The 25,438-nt window shown below is 33.1% G+C and overlaps 1 protein-coding gene across 1 annotated transcript; it reads left to right on the top strand.

Annotated features, from left to right (window-relative positions):
* The first annotated feature begins 10,741 nt into the window (after positions 1–10,741).
* LOC147073968 (monocarboxylate transporter 14-like) lies at positions 10,742–24,246 on the top strand. The gene is made up of 9 exons (XM_085944510.1): positions 10,742–10,776; positions 11,182–11,391; positions 11,805–11,931; positions 12,675–13,097; positions 14,056–14,269; positions 16,936–17,083; positions 19,571–19,715; positions 20,563–20,754; positions 24,038–24,246. The coding sequence occupies exons 2-9, from the start codon at positions 11,305–11,307 to the stop codon at positions 24,175–24,177; spliced, it is 1,476 nt and encodes a 491-aa protein (XP_085800636.1). The 5' UTR covers positions 10,742–10,776; positions 11,182–11,304; the 3' UTR covers positions 24,178–24,246.
* The last annotated feature ends 1,192 nt before the right edge of the window (positions 24,247–25,438 follow it).

Here is a 25,438-nt window from a genome sequence, read left to right on the forward strand (position 1 = left end):
AATTTCAACGTCGGAAGCAAAGCGATGCGGATCCTGATCATCCGGATGTACATTCTACTGATGCTCTTGGTCGCATTTACACAGTTCATCCGAAGAATGGCGAATGATTCTACTTGCGGTTGTTGCTGGTAAATTTTCGTGGGCCGACATCATTTGAATCACTTCAAACTGTCAATGGTGTAGTGTGTCCAACATTTCGTGCTACATTTCAACAGCTCAATTTGCTTGAAAACGATATTCATTGGGACATGAAAATCACTGTAGCAATTGTTTCTGCATCTCCAATTCAGATACGCACATTATTTGCTATCTGAACTTCTCTGAACTGTGGAACAAGTACAAGAATGACATGTCAGAAGACATTTTACATCGAATTCGTGTCAGTTCAGAGAATCCCGATCTCAAAGTGAATGAGGAGATACATAACCAGACTTTGCTTTTGATTAAAGACATGTGTTATCTCATGTGCGGCAGTTTGTTAGTCCAGTTAGGAATGCCAACGCCACATCGTGGAATAAATGACGCTTTCAATCGAGAATTGGAACGTGAACGTGAATATGATCGAGATGCATTGAACCTATCGGTTCGATCGAATGTATCAATGTTGAACCCCCAACAAAAGGAAGTGTACGATACGTTAATGAAGGCAATTGATGATGGAAATGGTGGTTTATTTTTCCTCGATGCGCCTGGTGGAACTGGGAAGACATTTCTCATGTCATTGATTTTGGCCACTGTTCGTGCGAGATCCTAAATTTCTGTAGCAGTTGCTTCTTCTGGGATAGCGGCCATGTTGTTAGAAGGATGCCGAACGGCTCATTTTGCGTTGAAATTGCTGTTAAACCTTCAAACGACTGAAACACCGACAAGCAGTATTGCGAAACACTCAGCAATGGCCAAAGTTTTGATAGCAAGTAAAATCATCACCTGGGATGAATGCACAATGGCGCACAAATGCGTATTGGCAGCACTCAATCGAACTATGAAAGATCTGCGCAATTACTCAAGATGTTTTGGTGGCGCAATGATTCTACTATCTGGCAATTTTCGCCAAACAGTACCAGTCATTCCAAGATCGACCGCTGCCGATGAAATGAACGCTTGCCTCAAATCATAGACTCTGTGACGCTATGTGAAGAAACTTCAGCTGACGACAAACATTCGAGTTGCATTGCTAAACGATTCATCTGCCGAAGATTTTTCTAAGCAATTGCTGACTATCGGTAACTGCCGTGTTCCTATCGACGAATCGAACGGATTGATTTCGTTTCTGCTGAATTTTTGAAATTTCGTCTCAGCGAAGGACGACCTTATCAAAAAAATGTTCCCAAACGTCATTGCTAACCACAAAAATCACAATTGGTTGAGTGAACGAGCAATTTTTGCGGCAAAGAACAAAGATGTGGATCACTTAAACTTCACAATTCAAAATCAAATCGTTGGTCCAATGATCCAAGATTGACTTGGTAGTTATCTTGCTTCGAAATCTGAACCAACCAAAACTATGTAATCTATTTCATTTTGATTTGATTTTTGCACATTTATTGAACTTAATTCATTTTGAGTATTTTAATTCAGCTAATAAGTTAACACAAGATTTGTAATTCTGAGGCGGTACGAAGTTTGCCGGGTCAGCTAGTTATTTATATAAAATTTGAATGGTTCAAAAGCCGGTTAGTAAGAAGGTGCTCGTGTGTATCAAATATTCGATAAGTGATTATAATAACAGGGTTATTATCAGATATTCGATACCAATCAACATACTTATTGAACCCAATAAAATTGGAACATTACTGTCTGTAATGGTCCACAAACAACGCGTCATTTATTTATCTCAGTGAAATTTAATAGTACATACAATTTACGTAACCACAGTGATGGCTTGTGTGGGTATATATCTGTTTGATTGATTATTCCGAAGAGGTTACCGCATTGCATTATAATATTATCAATAAATAGCACTACCATATTTATTCGCTATTTAGTACCACGGCCAGAATATAATCGGCCTTAGGATATAAACTCAGCTGTAGTCAACCTTTTTATACCTGCCGCCCACTTTTGTAACTCTGTTAGTAGTAAAATTTTCTAAGGAAGTAACTTTACTTTATAAAATGTATAATTTATAATAGTTATAGCAAGTTAAAGCTTATAATAATAATTATTTTAATTACTTACCAAATACTTTATGTCAGACTTTTGCTAAGGTTGGCAGAATAAATCTTTATAAAACAACTTACTGTAGTTAAATATATCGTTTTATTTATACTTTGCATATATAGAAGCTTGAAGTCTGATAAAATTACATTTAATTAAATAAATTATTAATTATAAAACTAATGAAAATGTTTTAAAACCCCTACCGCCTACCATGAAAGCTGGAACGCTCACTAGTGGGCGGTAGGGACCAGGTTGACTACCCTTGGCGATAGACTATTGACAGGCACTAAGCCTGAAGATAAAAATATACTGTTAACCCACTATATGGCGATCGTATACCCAAGATATTCACATGACTCTATGTTGTTAGGTACTAAGTGAAATCAATTTCTCCTACGTATATTAGATTTTTAGTATAATATAGATTATACCTCGTCTAAGTTTAATTATAGCAGATGGTACTTCATTAGCATGTAGTTTAACATTGATTTTAACTGCACAAAAGCACTGCAATATGAATTGACTGCATTGTTGTTGTGTAGTAACTTGAGTTAGCGAGATAATAATTTGGATTAAATTGACTCAAATATCTATCTCTACGTTCGTTACGTGTGGACAAATATATTTCATAATATCATGGAATGTGCAGTCCATTCTTCAAAAGATATGCCTTTATCGCTTTAACTGACTTCTAATTCAGAAATCCAAATAACTTGTGTGTCGATAACAGATATTTCCCATAGTATTTTACTTATTAGGCCCAAGTTTTTGAATAACAAAATTTAATAGGGGCTCCGCAACTTTTTTGTGTAGTTGAATCTACAGCCATAAAATAATTTATACGTAAGCGCATTTATAAACTATCGTTTATATTCACCATCTTTTGAATCTGTTTTGACTGTTCAGTGTTGCATACTTACTATCACCAAATTAAAACGTCACGGTGCCACGATAGTTCGATTATTATTTTAACCTGCCTACAGTACCTAACTAGTTGTTCAGGTACTTTATCATCTTCTCTTCTTGGTCGTGCACTTATGGCTGAGGATCGTAACCACATTTAAATTTCGCCATCCTTTGAGCGACCAAGACTTTCCATCCTTCTCGATCTTCCGCTTCTCTCAGGACAGAATAGATGGTGCCCCCCCCCCCCCCAGTCAGCTATTTCACTTGGTCGCTCCAGACGCAGGTCGCAGACGCTCTTTCTGCTTTGCCTTCCCTGGAGGCTACCCAAAACTACCAGTCTCTCCAGGTTGTCCGGTCCGCGCCTGACAATATGTTCAAAAAACTGCAGAATTCTTCTCAGACATATCGTCGAGAGCCGTTCCTTTATCTTCAGTCTCTGGATGATTGACTGGTTCGCCAACACCACATCTCAAAGGCATCAATTGCCTTCCGCTCTCTTGCCTTCAGGGCCCACAACTCGACTCCGTATAGAAATATCGAGAACACTAATGTTTGCACAAGCATCATTTTTGTGGCAATCGAAATTCCCCGATCCTTCCATATAGTGGTAAGGCGTGTCATCGCATTTTTTACAATCTCTGTACGCCTTCTTATGTCCGCTTCGCATCCGCCCTTTCCACTGATGGTCGATCCCAGGTATACAAACTCGTCGACTGTTTCGAGGTTTTGGAGTTTACTTGGTGTAAGTAGAAGGTTGGCCCGACTAACAGCCATTAACTTGGTCTTATTCCTATTAATAAGGAGGCCGTATTTGCGACTCTCTTCCTCTACCCGGTGTAGCAGCTCTGTGAATTCTCTTTCATCAGCAGCGATTAGTGTGGTATCATCTGCGAATCTTAAGTTGTTTATTTTCTGGCCACCAATTGTTATTCCGCCTTGCCAATGATCTAGGGCTCTTCGCATTATATGCTCTCCATATATATTGAATAACTGGGGAAATAAAACACATCCCTGACGAACTCACTTCTTGGTTCGGAAACTCTCAGAAAACGCACTATTTACTTACTCTTACATTTGCGTGGCTATTACTTTGACTTTATCATAATGATCCATTTTTGTTCCTCCAGAGAGCTAACAATCTTTGTATGTTTAGTGTAGAAGAGACTAGATACTCGTCCTCTTTGTTTTATATGGAAACGTTGGTATTCACCTCCAATATCACATCATAGTCATCAATTGTATAGTGATTTAAGTGTTGTTACCAGCATAATACATCGTCATGGCATGTGAGACGATGAAGAATTGCATTTAAGGTAATTTGAGCAAAAAATATCAATTTTGGACAAACAAAGTTTGAAAAACAACCAACAGACGCATTCCCAATAGTAAAGTGGATATTCGTTCCGACCACCTAAGAACATATTGTTTTCGAGGTCTTTCTTTCTATAAAATGTCGACATCGAATACAGTAGGTACCACCCGTATTTATTTATCATCTGCCCGTAGCTACAATTGAGATTTCCTTTTGAAATTTAACTTCACCATTAAGTATTATTACTATTTGAGAGATTCAAACCCTTATTCCAAGCCCCTGATCCTTCTGTATCAAAATATTATAGTATTTGTATATGTAACTGTGTAAAATTAAATTAGGATAATTCTATCTAATTCAAGTGCTAAGCATAATTGAAGTATGTATGCAATTGACTAACAGAGTCGTGTGACGAATTGACCATTATAAAAAAATAAAACCATGGTGTGTATCATTTAGAGAATTGGATAACTGGGCACCAGGACAATTGGGCGCCCTACTGTCGAATGAAATAAATACACGTTCGTTATGAATTATGATATTATACAGAAAGTAGACGAGGAATTTTAATCGGTTTCAATCTACTACCTAGTAGTTTAAATTCATTATGCTCTTAACATAATGTTTTTTATTGCGGATTGAAAATTATCATGCCTGAGTCTTTATATAAAAATAAAAAAATCATTATTTAAGTGTGCATATTTAAATTCTCACCAAGTATTAAATGATAATACATATAACAATTTAAAAATAAATATGTAATACTATTTAATAAATATTTTTAAGTACCTATAATTCACGAACGTCTATTTATTTTTTAATTCCATTCGATTTCCTGGCGCCCAGTTGTCCCAACGCCGAATCGTCCTAGACCCTATCATTTACGATTGTCTGAATGGCCATCAATTTCATAGAAAACTAATAGGTACGTGGTATTTCTGTAGAGAAACTCTAAAGTTCTAATTTAAATTATTTGCTTAAATATTAATATTATGACCACGCGAGAACTTGCGTTTTATTTATACTAATACGCTTGACCCTCTGCCGTCTGTGAAAGGTAAGCCAAAATCTTTAGTTTGTAGGACCTAATTACAAGAATATTATAATACTACCCATTGTATAAATTATGTACGTTCTCTCAAAGATCTGGCATAAACAATAAATTTAATAATACCCCATCTGAACTGATTTGTATGCAAGCTAGTTCCTCCAATAACTCGTCATTTGCATTCGTGTCGTATTGTTGAGAAAATGTGATGTAATAAGCTCACAGGCCTTTGTACGTCACGACGCGACGAGGCCGCCATGTTGACGAGTTGTCATATTCATATTAGGTAGGTACGTGTTTCTTCTTGCAGATATGTCTGTGCAAAGTCACATTTATAGCAATATTATTATTTGTAGAAATACCTACAACAATGAACAATGTACCAAATGTCTATTAGATCGGGTATTGGAACAATTTTCGTATGCACAATATGAAAGACGCAGCTTCTTTTTTCGTGCGTCTGTCTGAAACAATACACAAAAAGGCATGGTGCCATGTCGGGAAATGGTCGTGACTCTCACTCAAAACAGTGCTGACGACACGGCTGCCATGTCGGCATTAGATATATTTAGCGTGTTATTTATATGTGGTAATTAAATATTAATTAACTGGTCCACGATGAATGAGTCAACCGGCTCTCATATCTAAACTCGTTTCGTCTGACGCACAGCCATAAATCAAACCTTCTAGGAACGTCACTCTAATGTTGCATTTATGAAGACCGTGCATATCTACCTAGCGACAGTCGCACGTAACCTCTCGAAGCGTATATATATATAAGCGTATATATTTGGATGCGGCGACCAGCGAGCCGGTATAGGAATGACCAATTCGAAGGTATGCGTTTGCGTTATGGGGTCTTCGACTCGCAGCCTGAGACGCATGCGATTTGTTGATAGCAACACTAGAATATTTTTCAAACTAAAAAGTCGCATGCGATCAATCTGCGGAGCTCTATTCGACAACGTGTGTTTTATGAATAACGATGACGTCACATTTAGGTATGAATTCGACACGTTGCAGACGAGACGAGTTTTGATGTGCGAGACGGTATACTCACATAATATGATATAAAACGTTTATTTTGTGATTCGTCTAACTGAGATACAATAATTGTTTCGCAAATCATAGTACCAGCACCGGAAGTGATCATGTCTCACTCCAGAACCTACCTAACTTAGTATTACAATGACAATGTGCGAATGCCTTGGTTTTGTATGTATATGAGAGATGCAGTTTGACTTCGGATATGTGTATATTAAGACAACCATTGGCTTCAATAATATACATGGTATCAGATACTTTATTTATTGCATACCATAATACCTAGGAGCCGTATAGTAAAAACATACACTTTACTAATATTTTGGATTTGAAATGTTGTTAATTCTACGATATCAGCTCATAATTGAGTTAAATTTAGGGCACGTAGGTCTCAGGCATAAAGCCCATTGACGCAGCGAGTGGGGCGCTCGCGCAAAATTTCTACAAAGTGGCGCGTAAATCATCGGAAATACAACGTAATCAAATACGCCAGCGCACACTGGATTTGACGACGCCTTGTGCCCGCCTGCCCCATGAGTCACCATTTTTCGCTTCTCAGCGATACGAATTAAAGAAAATACAACGTAGTCCATTTATTGAACACAGCAAGCAAAATCACGCTCCTCGAAGCGTCGTCGATAAGACGGGCGAGAAGCCATTATAATAGAAATGTGTACTCTTTGTTTAGTTATTGCGTGTCCGATTTTAATTACAAGCCCCGAGAAATAATATAACATTTTTATTGCTTTGTTATGAGAGACGCTGTAATAATAATTATTTTGTGCTTCTTGTGCCCCTTATTACATAGGTGAAGGGTAATGCGCGGGTGGGAGGGAGCCTACTCAGTTGTGAGCGTGTCAAACGCTTTTTTGGTGGGCTTTATGCCTTACAAACATGTTTATTTGGTACCTATAGCATCATTCTTCTTTACCTTCTTTAGAACCAAAAAAAATATCTGAAAATAAATAATTCATTTTTATATTTAACTAACAAAATTCGATCCTGTACAAATATTATTAGTACATATTGTCGTTCTGACGACTTAAAACAAATTAAATCTTACTGACTGATAACAGAAACATTTTATTTCTTTCAAAATAGTTTCATACAAAATATACACAAAAACATAATATTAGGTCGCAACAATGATGTTGCTTTTATCACAGGTAAATTTATTACTGACAGCAGTCATATTTCAATGCTAATGCGTCAATTACATTTAGCTACATTACGAGCTGTTTGTTGGCTAATTTAATAGCGGGCGATTCAGCTACTGCAATTGTGATGATGACACACAAAACTTCCCATTCGCTGAGAAGCCACAAGCCAGCGACTATTTTGACAGAACGTAGTTCGTTTTTTTACCGGGAGGTTGCTACTGCGCTCTACTGCGCAGACGTAGTAGGCCCACACGCCGGCGTGTAGCGTGTAAAGTTGACCGGCTTTCAACTTTTATCGGTAGAGTGCTTACAACCTGCTTGTTAGCTTGTTCGATGATGACACTGGGCGACTTTACAGTCAGATTGTAAATTTGCCAACAAACAGCTCGTAAAGTAGCTCAATGTAATTGACGCTTAAGGGCGGACGTGCTCAGCGTGGGTCAAAATGGAACTTTTTTTCTATTTTCAAAGCATGATCCTGGACATTCCTTAAACGTTCTAGATAATCTATGTATATAATTTTGAAGCCTTATTATCCTTTATATTTATTTTTAACATTTGATGACTGCAAAAAGTATTTTTATTACATAAAATAGTATTCTTTTAAACCTCTCGCTCTAATGTTTTAGAATATAGTTATATTTCAATACATAAATGTGCAGTGGTGTTAAGATTTTTTACATTTATTAATTTTTAAACGCATTTATAAAACCATCAGTATAATTTATGTCGACATTATTATAGTGAAATATTTACGATAAAAAATTATATTGATAATCTCTGTGATCCCAAATTTGACAAGAATTAGACATTTTATTATTCAAAAAAATGGGCAAGATCAACACATTTGAAGATAATTCTAAAGATACTTATTATAAGCTATGTTTTTGACCATTCAAGTTTGATAAACATCTTACGAATAATGATTGCTTTATAATAATTATTGACCTAAGAATAAGGTAGTGTTTTTTTGAAATACGCCATTTCTTTTGTTATTCCCCAGTAGTGAAGCTACAACATACGGCCGTAGCCATAAATTGACAAACTATAATTGAAGTAGGGAGTAAAATTATGTTAACATGCGTGTTTGAACATGTACCTAACCGATTTTTTTTTAAACGGTACGTGTTCAAACACGCGCATTAGCATCATTTTACTCCCTACTTCAATTATAGTTTGGCTTCAAAATTATATAAATAGATTATCTACAACGTTTAAGGAATGTCCAGGATCATGCTTTGAAAATAGAACAAAAGCTCCATTTTCACCTACGCTGAGCATGTCCCCCCTTAAGTCATAGGCAGCCAAAGTAAGCTTTTTAAAACCTGAATACCTAATTATTGTTATTTCGAGTCGCTATCGACGATTATTGATAATTGGTATCTTATTCTTTTATGTAGTAGCTTCAGGTCAAGTTGGACATCGGTCGGCTGAAACATGCTTCTTGGCATTCCGTTCTTATTTTCAACATCCAATCACACACGAGACCAATTATTATTAGCCATGCGGGCATGACATCGGTCAACTTTGCCAACCTGCCGCCATGCGAGTGAATGCATAAAATAATGCGTTTTTATTATTTTCAACGAGCTATAATAGTTGGCTTTCTTGTCCGGTCCTTTGTATATTAATTTTTGAATTTTATTATCACGACTTTTTAAACCGAAATAAGATAAAATTGTTTGCATTGTCAATAAAACAATACTGCCACTAAATACCCACTAATGATGTCCCTTATAAATTTACGCCGGCTCGCGCGATCTGGTAGTTGATTTTTTTGTACCTACCAATTTCAGTCCTAAGAAGATAATATGGGCCACCACAGTGCGGAGGTTGTATCAACAGATTTTTTACGAGTTTTTAGGTCCATACTACTACCAAACACACTTCAAAAAACAAATGTTATTTTTTTTCGGACCAAAGATTCGAACTTGGGAACCATGATACTATAAGCATAAGCCAACGCAGTCATCGCTCGGCCATCATGGGCTTTGGCGTAAACAACACCGTAATCACCCATTTTATATTTTTATATACCTATTATGTTATATGCAAATATATATCGAATTATATGGAGTGCTTTACATTGGTTCAATTCCACTGAAATGCATTGCATATTGACTCTCATGACTCTGATGAAGCAGAGTGCTGTCAACGGATTGAAGTTATTAAAAAAAACACGTTATCGAGATAACAACTCTACAGAGGCACCTGTAAATCATTGGGTAAGGCAGAGAGCCTTCTAGGAAAGACATACAGGGCACAAACCTCAACAATATGCTCAATAGTTTGGATTTCTCTACTTTCATATAAAAGAGAGTAATTTAATTCTCTCTTATGAATAATTCATAACGAGTATGTTCAAACTTGTGAGCGTATATTATGGTTTGGGCAATGACATTATTAATGGACGACGCACTCAATACAGTACCTAGCTAGCAAGTAAATTCGCATGTAGGTATAGGTAACGTCACGCAATTTCCATTATGCGATATCACGCATCGGGAATTTATAGCAATATGACCTTTATTGTAATGGCGTTAGAGCAGTGTTTCTAATGTCAATGTTCATTTGAGCGAACCCGTTCGAACCGAACCATTCGGCAGACCCAACAAAAAGCATCAAGAATTAATAGCAATATCACCTTTATTGTAATGGCGTTAGAACAGATTATGCCATTCGGCAGACCCGACAATAAAGTGAGTGTCATTTTTTTTCCCAGATGATTCGTCTATATTAATGTCATTGGGTTTGGGCCTACGATGTATTTTCGGGAATATTAGGCTCATATTTATCGTCCCGTTAATACATAATATAATAATGTACATGTTATAACTTGAACAGTGTGGGTGTTCATAATATACGACAAAGACAGAATCCATTATCTGTATGTAATGATGTTGAAAGTCCTCATTTGTTATTTGTGACTGTGATTATAGTTTTATGAATGAATGAATTACAAAATGATAAATAATAATAAAATTCAACAAACAGCACTTATTTGAAAATTAGTTGAAGCGAACCGATTCATACTATCAATTATGTTACCTACCTATTTTAAGACATCCCTATTATGTATCATTTTGACAATGAACAATATTTTCTTACAGACTGTAACATTCTTCTGACATAACGTGTTTTATAAAGTATTTAGTTACATTTATTTGCAATAATTACTTGCATTCTTTATTTATATATTAATTTGCATTAATAACACAATGTGTATAATATATAACGATTAATAACCGACTTTTCGTAGTTTAATTAATAAAACTTATTTAGTCATATTATATAAACCGACTGGTACATTTTAACTTCTTTATCTGACACTATAACCCTTCCTTACTTATTCGCTTAAATAATCTAGGTGTACCTATTTCGTCCAGTGACTTGATTTTTTTCAATTTTCACCAAGAAATCTTTATTATTACATAATATTATCACTCAACTTAATTACAATCATTGTGCAAAAATATGGCATTAATACATATTATTACAAATGGTGTTATGACTTACTTATTTAACAAAAATTAAATTTATCTTTTTTTTAGTTTCCATCTATCATTAGAATCGTAATTTTCGAACTTTAAATAAATTATTGAAGATTAAACCAGTGTTATAGTGATTCATTAAAAAAATTATCAAATAATAATAAAACATCTACAATAATTACAATGGAAAAGGCAAAATTAAAAATGGAGATGGTGCCATCTGAGAAAGGATGGGCGTATATGATATGTGTGGGGTTTACATTGATTGTAGTAAGTTTATATTGTTTGTATTTATAATATTTTGTGTATATAATTATAATTATCCTTCATCCTATTTCTTCCCGGCTGTCGTCGCCTCGTGAGTAAGGATGGCGAAGGGTGAAGGTAGGCTGCTAAGATTCCACATAAATAGTGCACACTAAACTTTGTACTTATTAGGTTCTCGTTGAATTAAGGGTACACATTGCAAATAGGGCTGGTTAGTGTCTTAAAATTCAATCAATATAATAATAAAATTCAATTTTGCAAAAAAATAATCTGTATTCAACTCAATAATCTCTCTCTTATTTCTAAACAGGTGACCCCGACGTGATGTTAATATTTAATAAAGAATATTTCAAGAATAATAGATTTCAGCTTAAAAAGGTAAAACATGTAGTTATTCATTATTAATTAATTTTCAGACATGTTCTATGGCAATCGGAAACTCAATGGGATTAATCTTCAGTGACTTCATAAAAGAACATGGCGGTGCTCCTAGTGCTTTGTCAAGCATTCACGGATTAACTGGGATCGTAATAGCATTTTCAGGTAATAAAATAAATATTGATGATCAGACTATTAATACTATCCTAATTATTACCTACCTATTTCTGTTGTTACACCATTATCAATAATTCGTATTATATCGTTGCCTTTATCACTTAAAAATAATATTAATAAATTATAAGTAGTTACTATCGAAAAAAATTAGATAAAGTTTGAGTCCCGAGGGCCGCAGTTCTGCTTAAAAAGATTTTTTCTACTGGTTATATATTTCTCAGAAGCATAGACTATAGAGTGTTTTCAAATCATGACGTATATTATTATTATTGACAATTTAAGTGTTTGTTTTTGAAATTTAAAATTATTCATAAAATTAACGAAGCATGGTTGGTAAACTCCACGAATATCATTATCAGTCAGTTCCCATTCAGATTTTTTTATTTACTGAATGGCTGCCATTTTTTTTCATTGATAAATTAGGTACATGAGTGCAGTTATAAACGGTTGTATACAAATTTCACAAATGTTTTCAACTAAGTAAATAACAATTTCGACTTGTAGAGAATTCTGTAAATCAGCAAATAAATGTCATAGCAGTTCTCTGCAAAATGAACCTGCCATCCCAAATCACTTGTAACTGAGTAAATATGTGAAACATAGGTCATCTTTATGTTCAAATTCATACATTTATACTCCATTCTTTATAGAAGGATTTTTTTTCACATCTTTGCATTTTTTCACTATTTTGGTAATATTATGTAATTTTTTATACGTATTATTTTTTCTAGGGCTTCTAGTACCGCACGCAAAAAATTGTTATTCATTACGACAGATAGCGTTGTTCGCCGCCATATGCCTGACGCTGAGCTGGTTCCTCAGCATATTCATCACTAAAATCTGGCACATGTTCATCACGTTTAGTTTTTTCCACGGAGTTGGCTGGGGCATCTTTTTACTGGTCACAAACATGATGTTTAACAGCTACTTTGTAAAGAAACGTGTAATGTTCATGAGCATCTGCATGTCTGTGGTGGGCGTTTCGAGTATCTTCGCTCCGTACATGATAGAGTATTTTCTGCGAGAATATGGCTACAAAGGGACAGCGGCACTTTTGGCAGCAATCACTTTGCACAGTATTGTTGGCAGTACACTCTTTCAACCAGTAGAGTGGCATTTGGTGCCAAAGATAATTGATAACACCCAAGAACAAGGTAATTGATGATGTGAGTAGCCTAGAATCACGGCGGACTAGTTTTTAAATAAGAGGAAAAACTAGTAGATTAATATTTTCATGATTAGGCAACAATGTATTAAATTTTTAAAAATATTAAACAGTGAGAAAATCGGTTATTTATAATATTTTTTTAATAAAACATAATATCGCTACTGTTTTGGGAGAAGACACTAATTCGAAAAAATAGTAGATTGGTTAGTTATACCAAAATGTTCCTTATTTCAAACATTACCGTCTGGAAACCTTCTTAATAAATAAACAGTCTTTATTTTAAAGTCATTCTTTTTACGATTACTTAATTAACTCACATGATAGACTATTTCAAACGTTTTAACAACTCCAAAGTCAAATTACTCAAAACTAGTATTCTCCAGGTAGTATGTTCTGCCAGAACAGAGACGATATAAAGCTCAAAGACTCATTGTGATATGACAAATAATAATCCCAGAAAGATCTTAGTGTCAAAACCTACGTCACCAAATTAACAGTGTTCTTTGAAAATTATTTTTACGTGATTTTGAAGTGATTTTTGATTTTTCTTTTTTTTGTAAATTGACGCAATGACCAAATTAATACAAAATATTATGAGCTTTAATTCTAGGTTACTCTTGTATTAATATTTTTAACCTCTGCTCACGTTTTAACACTAAAATAGTGTACCTATACCAGTATCGAGACTTGATACCAAACGATTATTTAATGTTTTCTTTGATTTCGAAAAATATTTTTTATATGAAATAAAACCACTTCTTTTAATCAATACATAATTTATGAGATTTTAGAATGTATATTGAACATAATTACATAATTGAAAAACTAAAACCCACTACCATTTCTGACCAACAATACATACAATAATGTTTTAATTAAGTTTATTGTAGGTATGTTATTATGTTGAATATTTTTCTTAAAAAAGGTGTAAAATTTATATTCAGGAGAACCTGTGCAAAATGATAAAAACGGATTTGAGCTACAAGATCAAAAAAATCCTTTAATGAAAACGTATACAGATGAAAACTTGGGTATCCAAAACAGCGCCGTTGTCAATGTAGATATCAAACCTTGTGGTATCAATGAAACAAAAATGGATTCAAATAAATTAAAAAAACTTGAGCGTATTCTTGAAGCGGACGAAAAAACAACTATATGGTACGAAAACATTTTCTAAATAAATACAAGTTTAATTTGTATGGTCTCTGCTTTGTCTTTTTATTTAATATATCATTTTACTATACATCTATTGGCATAAGTTGTCCGTTAACTGAGTATACTACATAATATGCTAACATTTGCGTAGTCAATCGCCCTGGCAACTTTTCTACTCAAATAATTATATTTTCTCACCATATTTGGTGACATAAACCGATGATTACGAGTACGTACCGTAATTTGCACGAAAATGTCAGGAAATTTATAATAAAGGGGATTTTAAAATGTTCAGAGCGAATTTTTGCAACTCGACGACTCATTTGCTATATAATTATGTTAAGTATGTATATACATCTACTCAGTGGCGAAGGGCGAAGGTAGGCTGTTAAGATCTGACATAGATAGTGCACACTAAGCTCTGTCAGTCAAACGTATTTATTTTCAATTAACTAAGGCTACAATGCCTACATAGTGTCTAGATTCAATTAAACCCTGCCTAATCCAAGCCGTAGTAGATAATAGTCAAACATATTTTTTTCTCTATAAAATATCTAAAACTATGCCATTAAACCATATTACATAGCTTTAGATATTTAATAGATATAAGAATATTTTTATCGAGTATGGTTTGGTTTACGTAGGGTTTAATGAATTTAAAAAAACTGACCAACACCATCTGTAATATGTATTGCCGAAAAAGTTTACACTATTTTTGTCGAATCGCCCAAAATATACCTAAATTATTATGGTTTGGCTTACGCAGAGTTTAATTGAATTTAATAAACTAACCAGCACCATCTTCAAATTGTATTATTAGTTCAATGAAAACAAATAAGTATGACTGACAAACTTTGGTGTGCACTATTTATGTCGAATCTTAACAGCATATCTCCACCCCTCACCACTACATCTACTATTGCCCAAGACTTTAACCGAAATTTTTCATAAAATTATAAATTGTTTCTTCTATGTAACAATCTAAAAACCTACCTTTAATATCCGTATTTTAAATATCCGCTATAACAAAAATCTTAATTTATTCATGTGAGTCCCCTACAAAGCTTTCTTCAACTCAATTCGATAATGTAGGACTTCTAAGCGCCCTTCTTTAACAATATGTAGTTAATAATTAAGCCTGAAGTTGCCGAAAAAATCAGTAAATGTGAGGGATATACAAACAGGAACAATAGGTATTACATCAACATACTATCAAATATTACCGGTGAGAGTACCACCTATCAAAATTGTATGCGTCTTCTCCCCGTCTCCCTCTCTCTTATATGATTTGAGTTGCTCCATCTCCACCCGCCATGTATGTGCAGTCGAGATTTGTGCATGCCTTCCATGACGATATAAACGTGTCAAAATGAAAAAAATTTAGTACCACACTTCCTTATCACGAAATGAAGCTGCACGGGACTGATGTAGCAACCATGCACATTGGTGCTTAAAGAAAAAGTTATATAAATTATAAAAGAATCTTTCTTACTGTTTTGGTGTTTTAGAACCAATAATATTTAATAAGCGGCTCACAGCTACTTCATCAGCCTAGCGGAGTCTTTGTAGTCTTCTGACATTTCCGAACACGCCATCGTTGAACTCGTTCATTTGTCAAACGACGACGCTTAGCTGATGGTTCTTCTTCATCAACAATATTATTTTATTGTGTATGTTGTCTAAGATTACTGTATGTTACAGCACCATACCGCTATTATAATAATCCTCAAATTCCTTGGATAACACACTAATTTCCCAATACTCTAATTAATCGATATGCTTTTAAACACGACCCGATTAAAATAAAACGAATCCTCCGATATTTCAAATTTAAAATTTGCGTTTATATGTGTAACTTTAACGTATTCTCTCTGTCTCGCTTTCTCTTATGCATTACGAATAATTTAAAACAAATATTCGTCTACTCAATTCTAATCTATCCTAAATGCCAATTTTTCGAAATACGTTTTTTTACATCAATCGATTCTCCGTGAAATTTTCAACAGTTCTGTATAAATCTAAATGCATAGATAGCATTATATTGAATTTAAGAAACAATTAATTTCATGCCACTTCTTAAGGGCCCACATGCCCAACGATGGTCAAAATGGAGGTTTTATGGTATTTTCAAACTATTAGCCTGAACATTCCTTAAACGTTTAGATAATATATTTGTATAATTTTGAAGCCTTATTATCATTTATATTTATTTTAAATATTTGATGACTGCATAAAGTATTTGTATTACATAAAATAGTATTCTTTTAAACCTCTCGATCTAATGTTTTAGAATATAGTCATATTTCAGTACATCCATGTGCAGTGGTGTTAAGATTTTTAAGATTTGACCTACGTTGGGCATGTGGTCCGTTAAGTATCCTAAGTGACATTATTTGCCAATGTATTGAATTTTTCATAAATTAAAAATTGGAAAAAATTCCTCAAAATTAATTGTAATTTGAAACACAAAAAATGTTTTTTTTAATATTTCGATATTACAGAACTAAAATCAAATTAAGTAATGGTTCGTAATTTCTAAATTTCGCTTTCCTGCACTTTTTATGGTTTGGCGTTTAGAATTGAAATAATAATAATAAAATTATTACTCATTATTTACTATAGATAACAAATTCAACGAACATTACAATAATAATTAATCATATTTTCAGGTCTAAAATTAACAAATGTGTGGATTTCTCTCTGTACAAGAAATTTTCATTTGTCAACGTAAATCTTGCCATCACTTTTGGAATTTATACTGATATACATTTTTACGCTTTGCTACCTCTTCTGTTATTAGAGTATGGATTTACAAAGGTATGTAATTCAAGAATATTGCAATATATTATAAACTTATTGTTAATATTGTAACTATAATTATAAAAAGTCTTAATTGGGGTGATAAGAAACGTGTGACAGGTTTTTTTTTATATTTTCTACGCATCTTAGAATAGTTTCTAATCTCTTAAGGGGGGACATGCTCGTCGAAGGTCAAAATAGAGTTTTTATTGTATTTTCAAACCATGATCCTGGACACTCCTTAAACGTTGTAGATAATCTATTTATTTAATTTTGAAGCCTTATTATTTTTTATAGTTATTTTAAACATTTAATGACTGCATAAAGTATTTTTGTTACATAAAATAGTATTCTTTTAAACCTCTCGCTCTAATTTTTTAGAATATAGTCATATTTCGGTACATAACTGTGCAGTGGTGTTACGATTTTTTACATTTATTAATTTTTAAACGCATTTATAAAACCATTAGTATAATTTATTACGAGATAATTTTTGTAAAATATTCACGATAAAAAATTATATTGATAATCTCTGTGATCCCAAATTTGACAAGAATTAGGCATTTTATTATTCAAAAAATCGGCAAGATTAACACATTTGAAGATAATTCTAAAGATACTTAATATAAGCTATGTTTTTGACCATTTAAGTGTGATAAACATCCTACGAATAATGATTGCTTTATAATAATTATTGACCTAAGAATAAGGTAGTGTTTTTTTTAAATACGCCATTTCTTTTGTCATTCCCTAGTGGTTAAGCTACAACATACGGCCGTAGCCATAAATTGACAAACTATAATTAAAGTAGGGAGTAAATATATGTTAACGCGCGTGTTTGAACATGTACCTAACCAAATTTTTTTTTATTTTTTTTTAAACGGTACATGTTCAAACACGCGCGTCAATATCATTTTACTCCCTACTTTAATTATAGTTTGCCAATTTATGGCTACGGCCGTATGTTGTAGCTTAACCACTGGGGAATGACAAAAGAAATGGCGTATTTCAAAAAAACACTACCTTATTCTTAGGTCAATAATTATTATAAAGAAATCATTATTCATAAGATGTTTATCACACTTGAATGGTCAAAGACATAGCTTATAATAAGTATCTTTAGAATCATCTTCAAATGTGTTAATCTAGCCGATTTTTTGAATAATAAAATGCCTAATTCTTGTCAAATTTGGGATCACAGAGATTATCAATATAATTTTTTATCGTGAATATTTTACAAAAATTATCTCGTAATAAATTATACTAATGGTCTTATAAATGCGTTTAAAAATTAATAAATGTAAAAAATCGTAACACCACTGCACAGTTATGTACCGAAATATGACTATATTCTAAAAAAATAGAGCGAGAGGTTTAAAAGAATACTATTTTATGTAACAAAAATACTTTATGCAGTCATTAAATGTTTAAAATAACTATAAAAAATAATAAGGCTTCAAAATTAAATAAATAGATTATCTACAACGTTTAAGGAGTGTCCAGGATCATGGTTTGAAAATACAATAAAAACTCAATTTTGACCTACGACGAGCACGTGGGCCGTTAACTTGAAAAGTTAAATATAAAAAATATTTAACCCTCACACGTCATACTACTATTAATTCACCCTGTCACGCCCCAGTGTTGGGTTGGAAGCACGATGTAGCGCCACTTCCCTCGATCCATCACCACGTGTCGCTCCTCCCGCCATTTGAGACCTGCAGAGCGTAGATCTCTTAAGTAGCAGCGCTTGTAAGGGAGACATCCTTGTATCTAATAAAATTTTTACGTATCATATAGATTGACATGCATTTTCTGTATGTTTTTTTTATAAAACGATACCTGTTATATTATGCTATATGTAATTTGACAGGCGTTCTATGTGTGTGTTTTTTTTTTTTGAGATATCGAAAATCAAGAGTTTATTTAGAGATAGGTACCAAATTATGAAATATTTAATGTCAGATACTTCAAGAAGTAAATCGACGAGACCATTTTTTATTCTTATTGGTAACCAATGATTGGAGAATGTTTCAGATTGTTAGTAGGTACCATTAAAAAGGTTAGTTTTTTAGAAGAAGGTTGCATAAAGATCTCATAGTATTTGAATCACGAGAAGAATAATAAGAAACTACGAAACTGGTACAACAACGTAGCTGGAAAGTTTTATCATAAATATTGGTCCAGAAGCTTAAGTTATAACTCAACAAATAGAAACGGACAAACAGATAGACAGACACTCCAATTTTATTAATGAGTACGGATTTTGAAAAATATATAATACAAATAATTTCTTCCAATTATTTTTTCTAGTGAAATATGCAACCTATGTAAATGTGATAAAATAAGAATGTTTAAAAGGTAATAGGTACACATTAAGTGCATTCATATTGTAGTAGTCTTCGTTATGTCACGAAAATTTTATAAATGTGATGCTTGACAACCAATTAAAATGCTCACAATAAAGTAAAAATATGCATTATTAATATTATAAATATATTTTAGATTGAAGTCGCCACTTGTATCTCCATCACATCGATAGCTGATCTTGTATCAAAAATGCTTCTGATTTTGGTGGGAAAATTTTTCCGTGTGAATAGCATTCATCTCTGTTACTTTAGCTGCATTGGCACAACAATCGGTCGCTTTAGTAAGTGGTTTTTTATACTTGCAATCATTCATTTCTAATTACATTCTTATCTATTTATTTTATCAGCTGGAATCGAGCTACTGCTGAATAAATTTCTCCCCTAGTTGCTTTCAATTCACTCAAACCTTTTTTTTTTGATTATATACAATGGAAGTTTCTTAACCGGTGGTCCGCGAAGATTTTTGGGTGGACCGCAAAAATTTTCTGAAGTTCAAAAACAGTTACCTATAAACCCAAAATTTGAAGTGGGTTGTATTATGTATCGATAATTGTTTCAAAAATAGTGTAAATATAAATATTTATTATTTTATTCCAATGTTAATTGTCTGCAAAACATTTTTTGATTTTTGTGTGGTCCGCGGATGTAAAAAGGTTAAGAAACATTGGTAGCATCATCATCATCATCAGCCTGAATCTATCCACTGCTGGATGAAGGCCTGTTCAAGCTGCTTCCACTTCTCTCGGTCCTGTGCGTTGCGCTGCCACGTACTTCCGCAGAACTTTATCATTTCATCGATCCATCGGCCTCTAGGTCTAACTTGCGGACGTGTTGTACCTCTTGAATACCACTGGATGAATAAATTTGTCCAACGATTGTCTCTTCCTTTAACATTATTATGATCAAGATACACGATATAATATTTTTTTTAATTTCTATTTGTTTTTATTCATTTATTCATGTATTTATGTATTCGCGTATTCATGTATTTATGTATCCATGTATTCGTGTATTCATGTATTCATTTATTAATTTATTCATTTATTCGTTTATTTTTAGCCTGTTTATTTATGTTTACCCTTTATCCTCTAAAATTAAATCAGGTTCTTGTGTTTCGATCGCTTTCAGTCTTCCTTCAGTTTGATGATTTTCTTGGAGTAGCAATAATGACAGGGTTGCTGGGTTTCTTTAGAGCCTGGTTTTTTGTGGCCAAGCCACTCATGTGCGCAGAAATATTACCAATAGAGAGATACGCTTCTGCTTTTGGACTAACAATGGTAACAACGGGACTCTTGAATGGCTCAATTTCCCCTTTAATTGGTGAGTGTATATTTTTCAAACGGATAATTTACGGATTAAAAACAAACGAATCACTATTGTATATAAAATCAATATAAAGATGAAGCATAAACGTATAAAAAATAAGAAACAAAAGGACCAATGTTCTACTGATTTTAAGTTTTCCTTAGCATTTTTTCTAAAGGGCTATACGCAGACATAAAATGAATACGTGTATTAATTAAGGCGCTAAGTACCAAAATAATAAAAACTGACATTTTCATAGAAAAATGTTCTACATACCAACGCCAATAACTTCAACTATATTCTAGGTGCCTTAAGCAAGTCAAAAAAATACAGCAAAATAATTAAAGCTGTCGACGTTGTAAGTCCGTTGGCGTGTTTTATTTATCATGGTGTAAGTAGCACTCCAGTGGTCAACGGTATTCAATATAAAATAGCTGACGATAGTGTGTTGACACTTGCGAGTTCTTAGTACCTAAAATTATAGAAGCTGCCGTGATTGCTTCACACTGTAAAACCACATTTTTCAAAAGGTCTGCTTCATGAAATTTTACTGCCATGACTCGGTATTTTGTAACTACAGGCAATACTACTTTTTGGTACTTAGAGCCTTATTTAATACACGTATTCAAATGATCATGACTTTTCAAAGTTCCACATACCCGAATGAAGTTCGTACCTACCTAGTATCCAAAATTATATTTTTCAAATAAAATTATTCATAATGAGAAAAGCGCGGTTGAAAATCTCTTCACCTTTTTGAATAGTATGAAAAAAATTTTCTACAGTAAATATGACGTCTACAATTAATATAAACCAATAACATACTTTTTAACAGTGGCGAAGGGTGGAGGTAGGCTATTAAGATCCGCTTTAAATAGTGCAAACTAAACTTTGTCAGTCATACGTATTTGTTTTCCTTGAAAGACTACAATTTATAGATGGTGTTGGTTAGTTTTTAAAATTCAATCATACCCTCCGAAAACCAAACCCTAATAGATAATAGTCAAAAAATATTCGTCTATCTATAAAATATCTAAAATTATGCAATTAAATCATACATAACTTTGGATATTTTCTAGGCAGAATAGTATTATTTATCTATAAGTAGTTTGGTTTAGGCTAGGGTTAATGAATTTAAAAAAAAATTAACCAACAATATTTCTAATATATATCCTTAATCCAACGAAAACAAATAAGTAGGAATGAAAAAGTGTGCACAATTCTGTCTCATCGGCCAAAGTATACCAAAACTATTATGGTTTGGTTTAGGCAGGGTTTTTTTTTAACTGACCAACACCATCAGCTGTAAATTGTAGTCTTAGTTCAATAAAAACAAATACGTATGACTAACAAAGTTTAATGTGCACTATTTATGGGAAATCTTAACAGCCTACCTTCACCCTTCACCACTGCTTTTTAACGTTGAAAAAATATAATACAATAATTATAAATTGTGAATTCGTTAAAGAATTCCATCTTATTATATACATTATTAGAATTTCTCTAATATATTGAGAAGATTTTTTTATACTTATCCTAAAAAACATTATTTTTTATAAAAAATTAAAATATATATAGCTTGAAATCCTTTTTTGTGACCATACTGAGATACTTAGTTATAGTTTTTAAACAACGCGTCCAACTATTTTTGTGGCATGCTCCTTTGGGTAATCGGCAATATATTTACTGTACTTTGTCATGCTTTAGCATTGGACTACTGCGCCACTCCTCTTGGTGCATTTCGGCATAGATCGTTGTTTAGTACCACTTCATGGTGATCCAGGATCATGGTGACGGAATTATTGAAATTTCTAACCTAAAGGGTGTATCATGCTCGACAGCATCAACAATCCAATGTAGAAACTACGTGAAAAGCCTTTTCATCATCAGATCAGTCAGTAAGAACTGAGTTTTCAGTTCACGAAATCAAATGTTGACACATACGCTTCTACATTAAAATCGGTTCTAAAAATTTAAACATCGAGACCTTCTAATCCATGTAGTAATCACGCGTTGAGCAATCAACATTATTCATTTCAGTTATGATGCAAATACACCATTAACTTTTCCTTTACTATGCTAATAAAATCCGTCCGTTCCGGTGATATCACCTTGTATTACCTTACAAGATTGACATTATTACAGTAAGTAAAAAGGAAATGCCTATTTTGAAACATAGATATGTTTATAATTTCATCATCATTATTTGCTATTTGTTTTATCTACAAAATGATCAAAAAACCATCAAAATTATAATCATTGAGTACTTCTATCCATTCTTACAACCTACAAGTCAAAATACTATCTTGATCCCACCGTTTACTTTCATATCTCTTTCTCACAATAGTTGAATAATCATATGTCTATCTTTGTCGCATATACTTTTAGATATATGTATCTTTTTTGTTCGTAATCGAACGCAGTGACGTCCCTGACAGTGGCAAAATGCCGCATTTTATTTTATACAGTATTTTTTATCATCCTTTCATGGCTCCAATATCTGAGAAATGTATTGTATGGATACATTGCTAACAATATAAAGGTATACCACTAAATCTCACCATCTCTACCACAATAGACAATATTGCGAGTCCACGGTTTCACATGCATTCAAAAATACACCTGACAACTTTCAAAACTCACGAGTGACTGGCAAAAATATTCGGATAAATTAATTAGGTAAGTATGTACCTACCGATAATTCAAATATAATTCGCAAATCTGCACGTGTCATTGCTGGTCATCAAGAACGTTACGTCAAATGACAACGGAAGTAAACTAGACATTGTAAACCAGGCAAAAAAATACAGTCCTCTTAAACCTTGTATGTTAATTAATATCTACATTTTCTTTCACACCAGTGAGGTGATTTTTTTAATAGAAAGATATTTCCGTTATTACTAAGTTTAGGTAGGTACCTATTTCTATATATTACACTTAATGACTATACTCGATTTGCCGCCCTTCGGGACGTCACTGATCGAACGTCATGCTCTGTTTACAGACCACATTAATAATTATAAATTTATGACGTGTAAATGAAATCTTATAGGTTTCTGACAAATGTATTTACTGGATAATGCTAATGATTGTGAAAATTATAACATTTTAATTATATTTAATATTGATGATAAGGTGGAATATTTTCCAGTTTAATGGACTGGGTAACCTAAGGTGACATTACAGTAACGGGAGTGTTAATCTCCATGCGACTCTAAGTTGACTGAATGTAGATACTCGTGCGGATCTACCCATTCCACAAAACATTATTTAATAAATATTTTATTTTTATTTTCAGGTTGGATTCGGGACTTTACAGGAAATTTTGAATTACCATTTTATTTTATAACCGTTCTCGGCATCATTCCAATAGTGTCGTGCACTTTTGAACTTTTCATTCTAAAAAAGATGAAGAAAAAAGTTAAAGTCAGCCATTGATCTCAAAAAAACTGTACATATTATTATACGTAATTTATAATAAAAAAAACTATAAATCGATAACTCTTACCAGTAGTGTTTTCATTGTATTTACCTACAGAATTATTATTTATTCACTTACTTATGTGGAATATATTAATTGAAGTACTGAGAATGAATCGATAATAAGTGACGTATAATTAAAAAAAAGTTGAAATTATATTAAGGTGCACATCGCGTACTGTCACGCTGTCATGGCGACAAATTTAGTCTATGGTTTCGTCATTTTACAGGATATTTTGAATGATCACCACATCTGTAAATTCAATGATGGATAGTGCCAACTCTAATGTATAAGTATTTTGAATTATTATTCATTATTCATGCTAATTGCAATTAATGTTAACAGTTTCTACGTATGCGTACGTTAAAATTACTTGCGATATTATATTCATAGATATTATTTTGAACAGAACCCAACTTGCACACCATCAATAATAGACAACATTCTTATAGAAAATACATAGTGCCAACCGCTCAAAACCGTCAAAAACACGCGATTTTGACATGAGTCGAAAATGTGTAGGCATGTAGAAAATGATAAAACACGTTCATTGAGTCATGCAGATGTCGATGCAATGCGATATAACGTGAGGTGATCTCATTGTTGTTCTGGTGATTTTGGCAGATTTTCTTAACTGACAATGTTCGTTTAAAGGTTCAAAATGTGCCAAGGGATGAAATCATCTTCTTTACACTTTTTTTCCTTTAGCGGCAGCTTACTGTGGCGTCACGTGATAGTACGCGATGTGCATCTCAATAGAATCACAACTTTAACATCACTTTTACATACTTAGTTTTATTAATTTATTAAAAAAAACTTAATAATGACGCTTACGACGTTTTAATACTTCATATTTACAACTTATTCCACTGAAACTTTCAAATATGGAACTTATTAAATTGTATAGGTATAGCTGGGGGATTAAACTAATACAAATTAAATCAAATCAAATTAAAAAAATAATATGAAACAGAATTCAAACATCTAACTTCTTTGCATGAAAAAATAATATAACCATTGTAATTCTAATATATGAGTATATTTCACTGACATGGCGTATAAAATGTCATTATTTACATACCAACCGTATAAAATTTGAATTTTTCGGCTTGACTTGTCACAGGTCATTATAATATTATATCAGACCTCCCCTAAGGGTGTGACACCATATTATATGAACGACCCCTAGCGTGTCCGTTTTAATATGTAATAATACAT

Source organism: Rhyacophila brunnea, unplaced genomic scaffold (assembly GCF_057557595.1).
Source record: "Rhyacophila brunnea isolate RB1 unplaced genomic scaffold, BYU_Rbru_1.0 scaffold_17, whole genome shotgun sequence".
Taxonomy (NCBI): Eukaryota; Metazoa; Arthropoda; class Insecta; order Trichoptera; family Rhyacophilidae; genus Rhyacophila; species Rhyacophila brunnea.

Excerpts from the sequence above, each read along its gene's own strand:
- LOC147073968 (XM_085944510.1), top strand. The coding sequence starts at position 11,305 with ATGGAAAAGGCAAAATTAAAAATGGAGATGGTGCCATCTGAGAAAGGA. Across the intron at positions 14,270-16,935 it reads GACGAAAAAACAACTATATG|GTCTAAAATTAACAAATGTG; the intron begins GTACGAAAACAT and ends TCATATTTTCAG. Across the intron at positions 19,716-20,562 it reads CACAACAATCGGTCGCTTTA|TCTTCCTTCAGTTTGATGAT; the intron begins GTAAGTGGTTTT and ends GATCGCTTTCAG.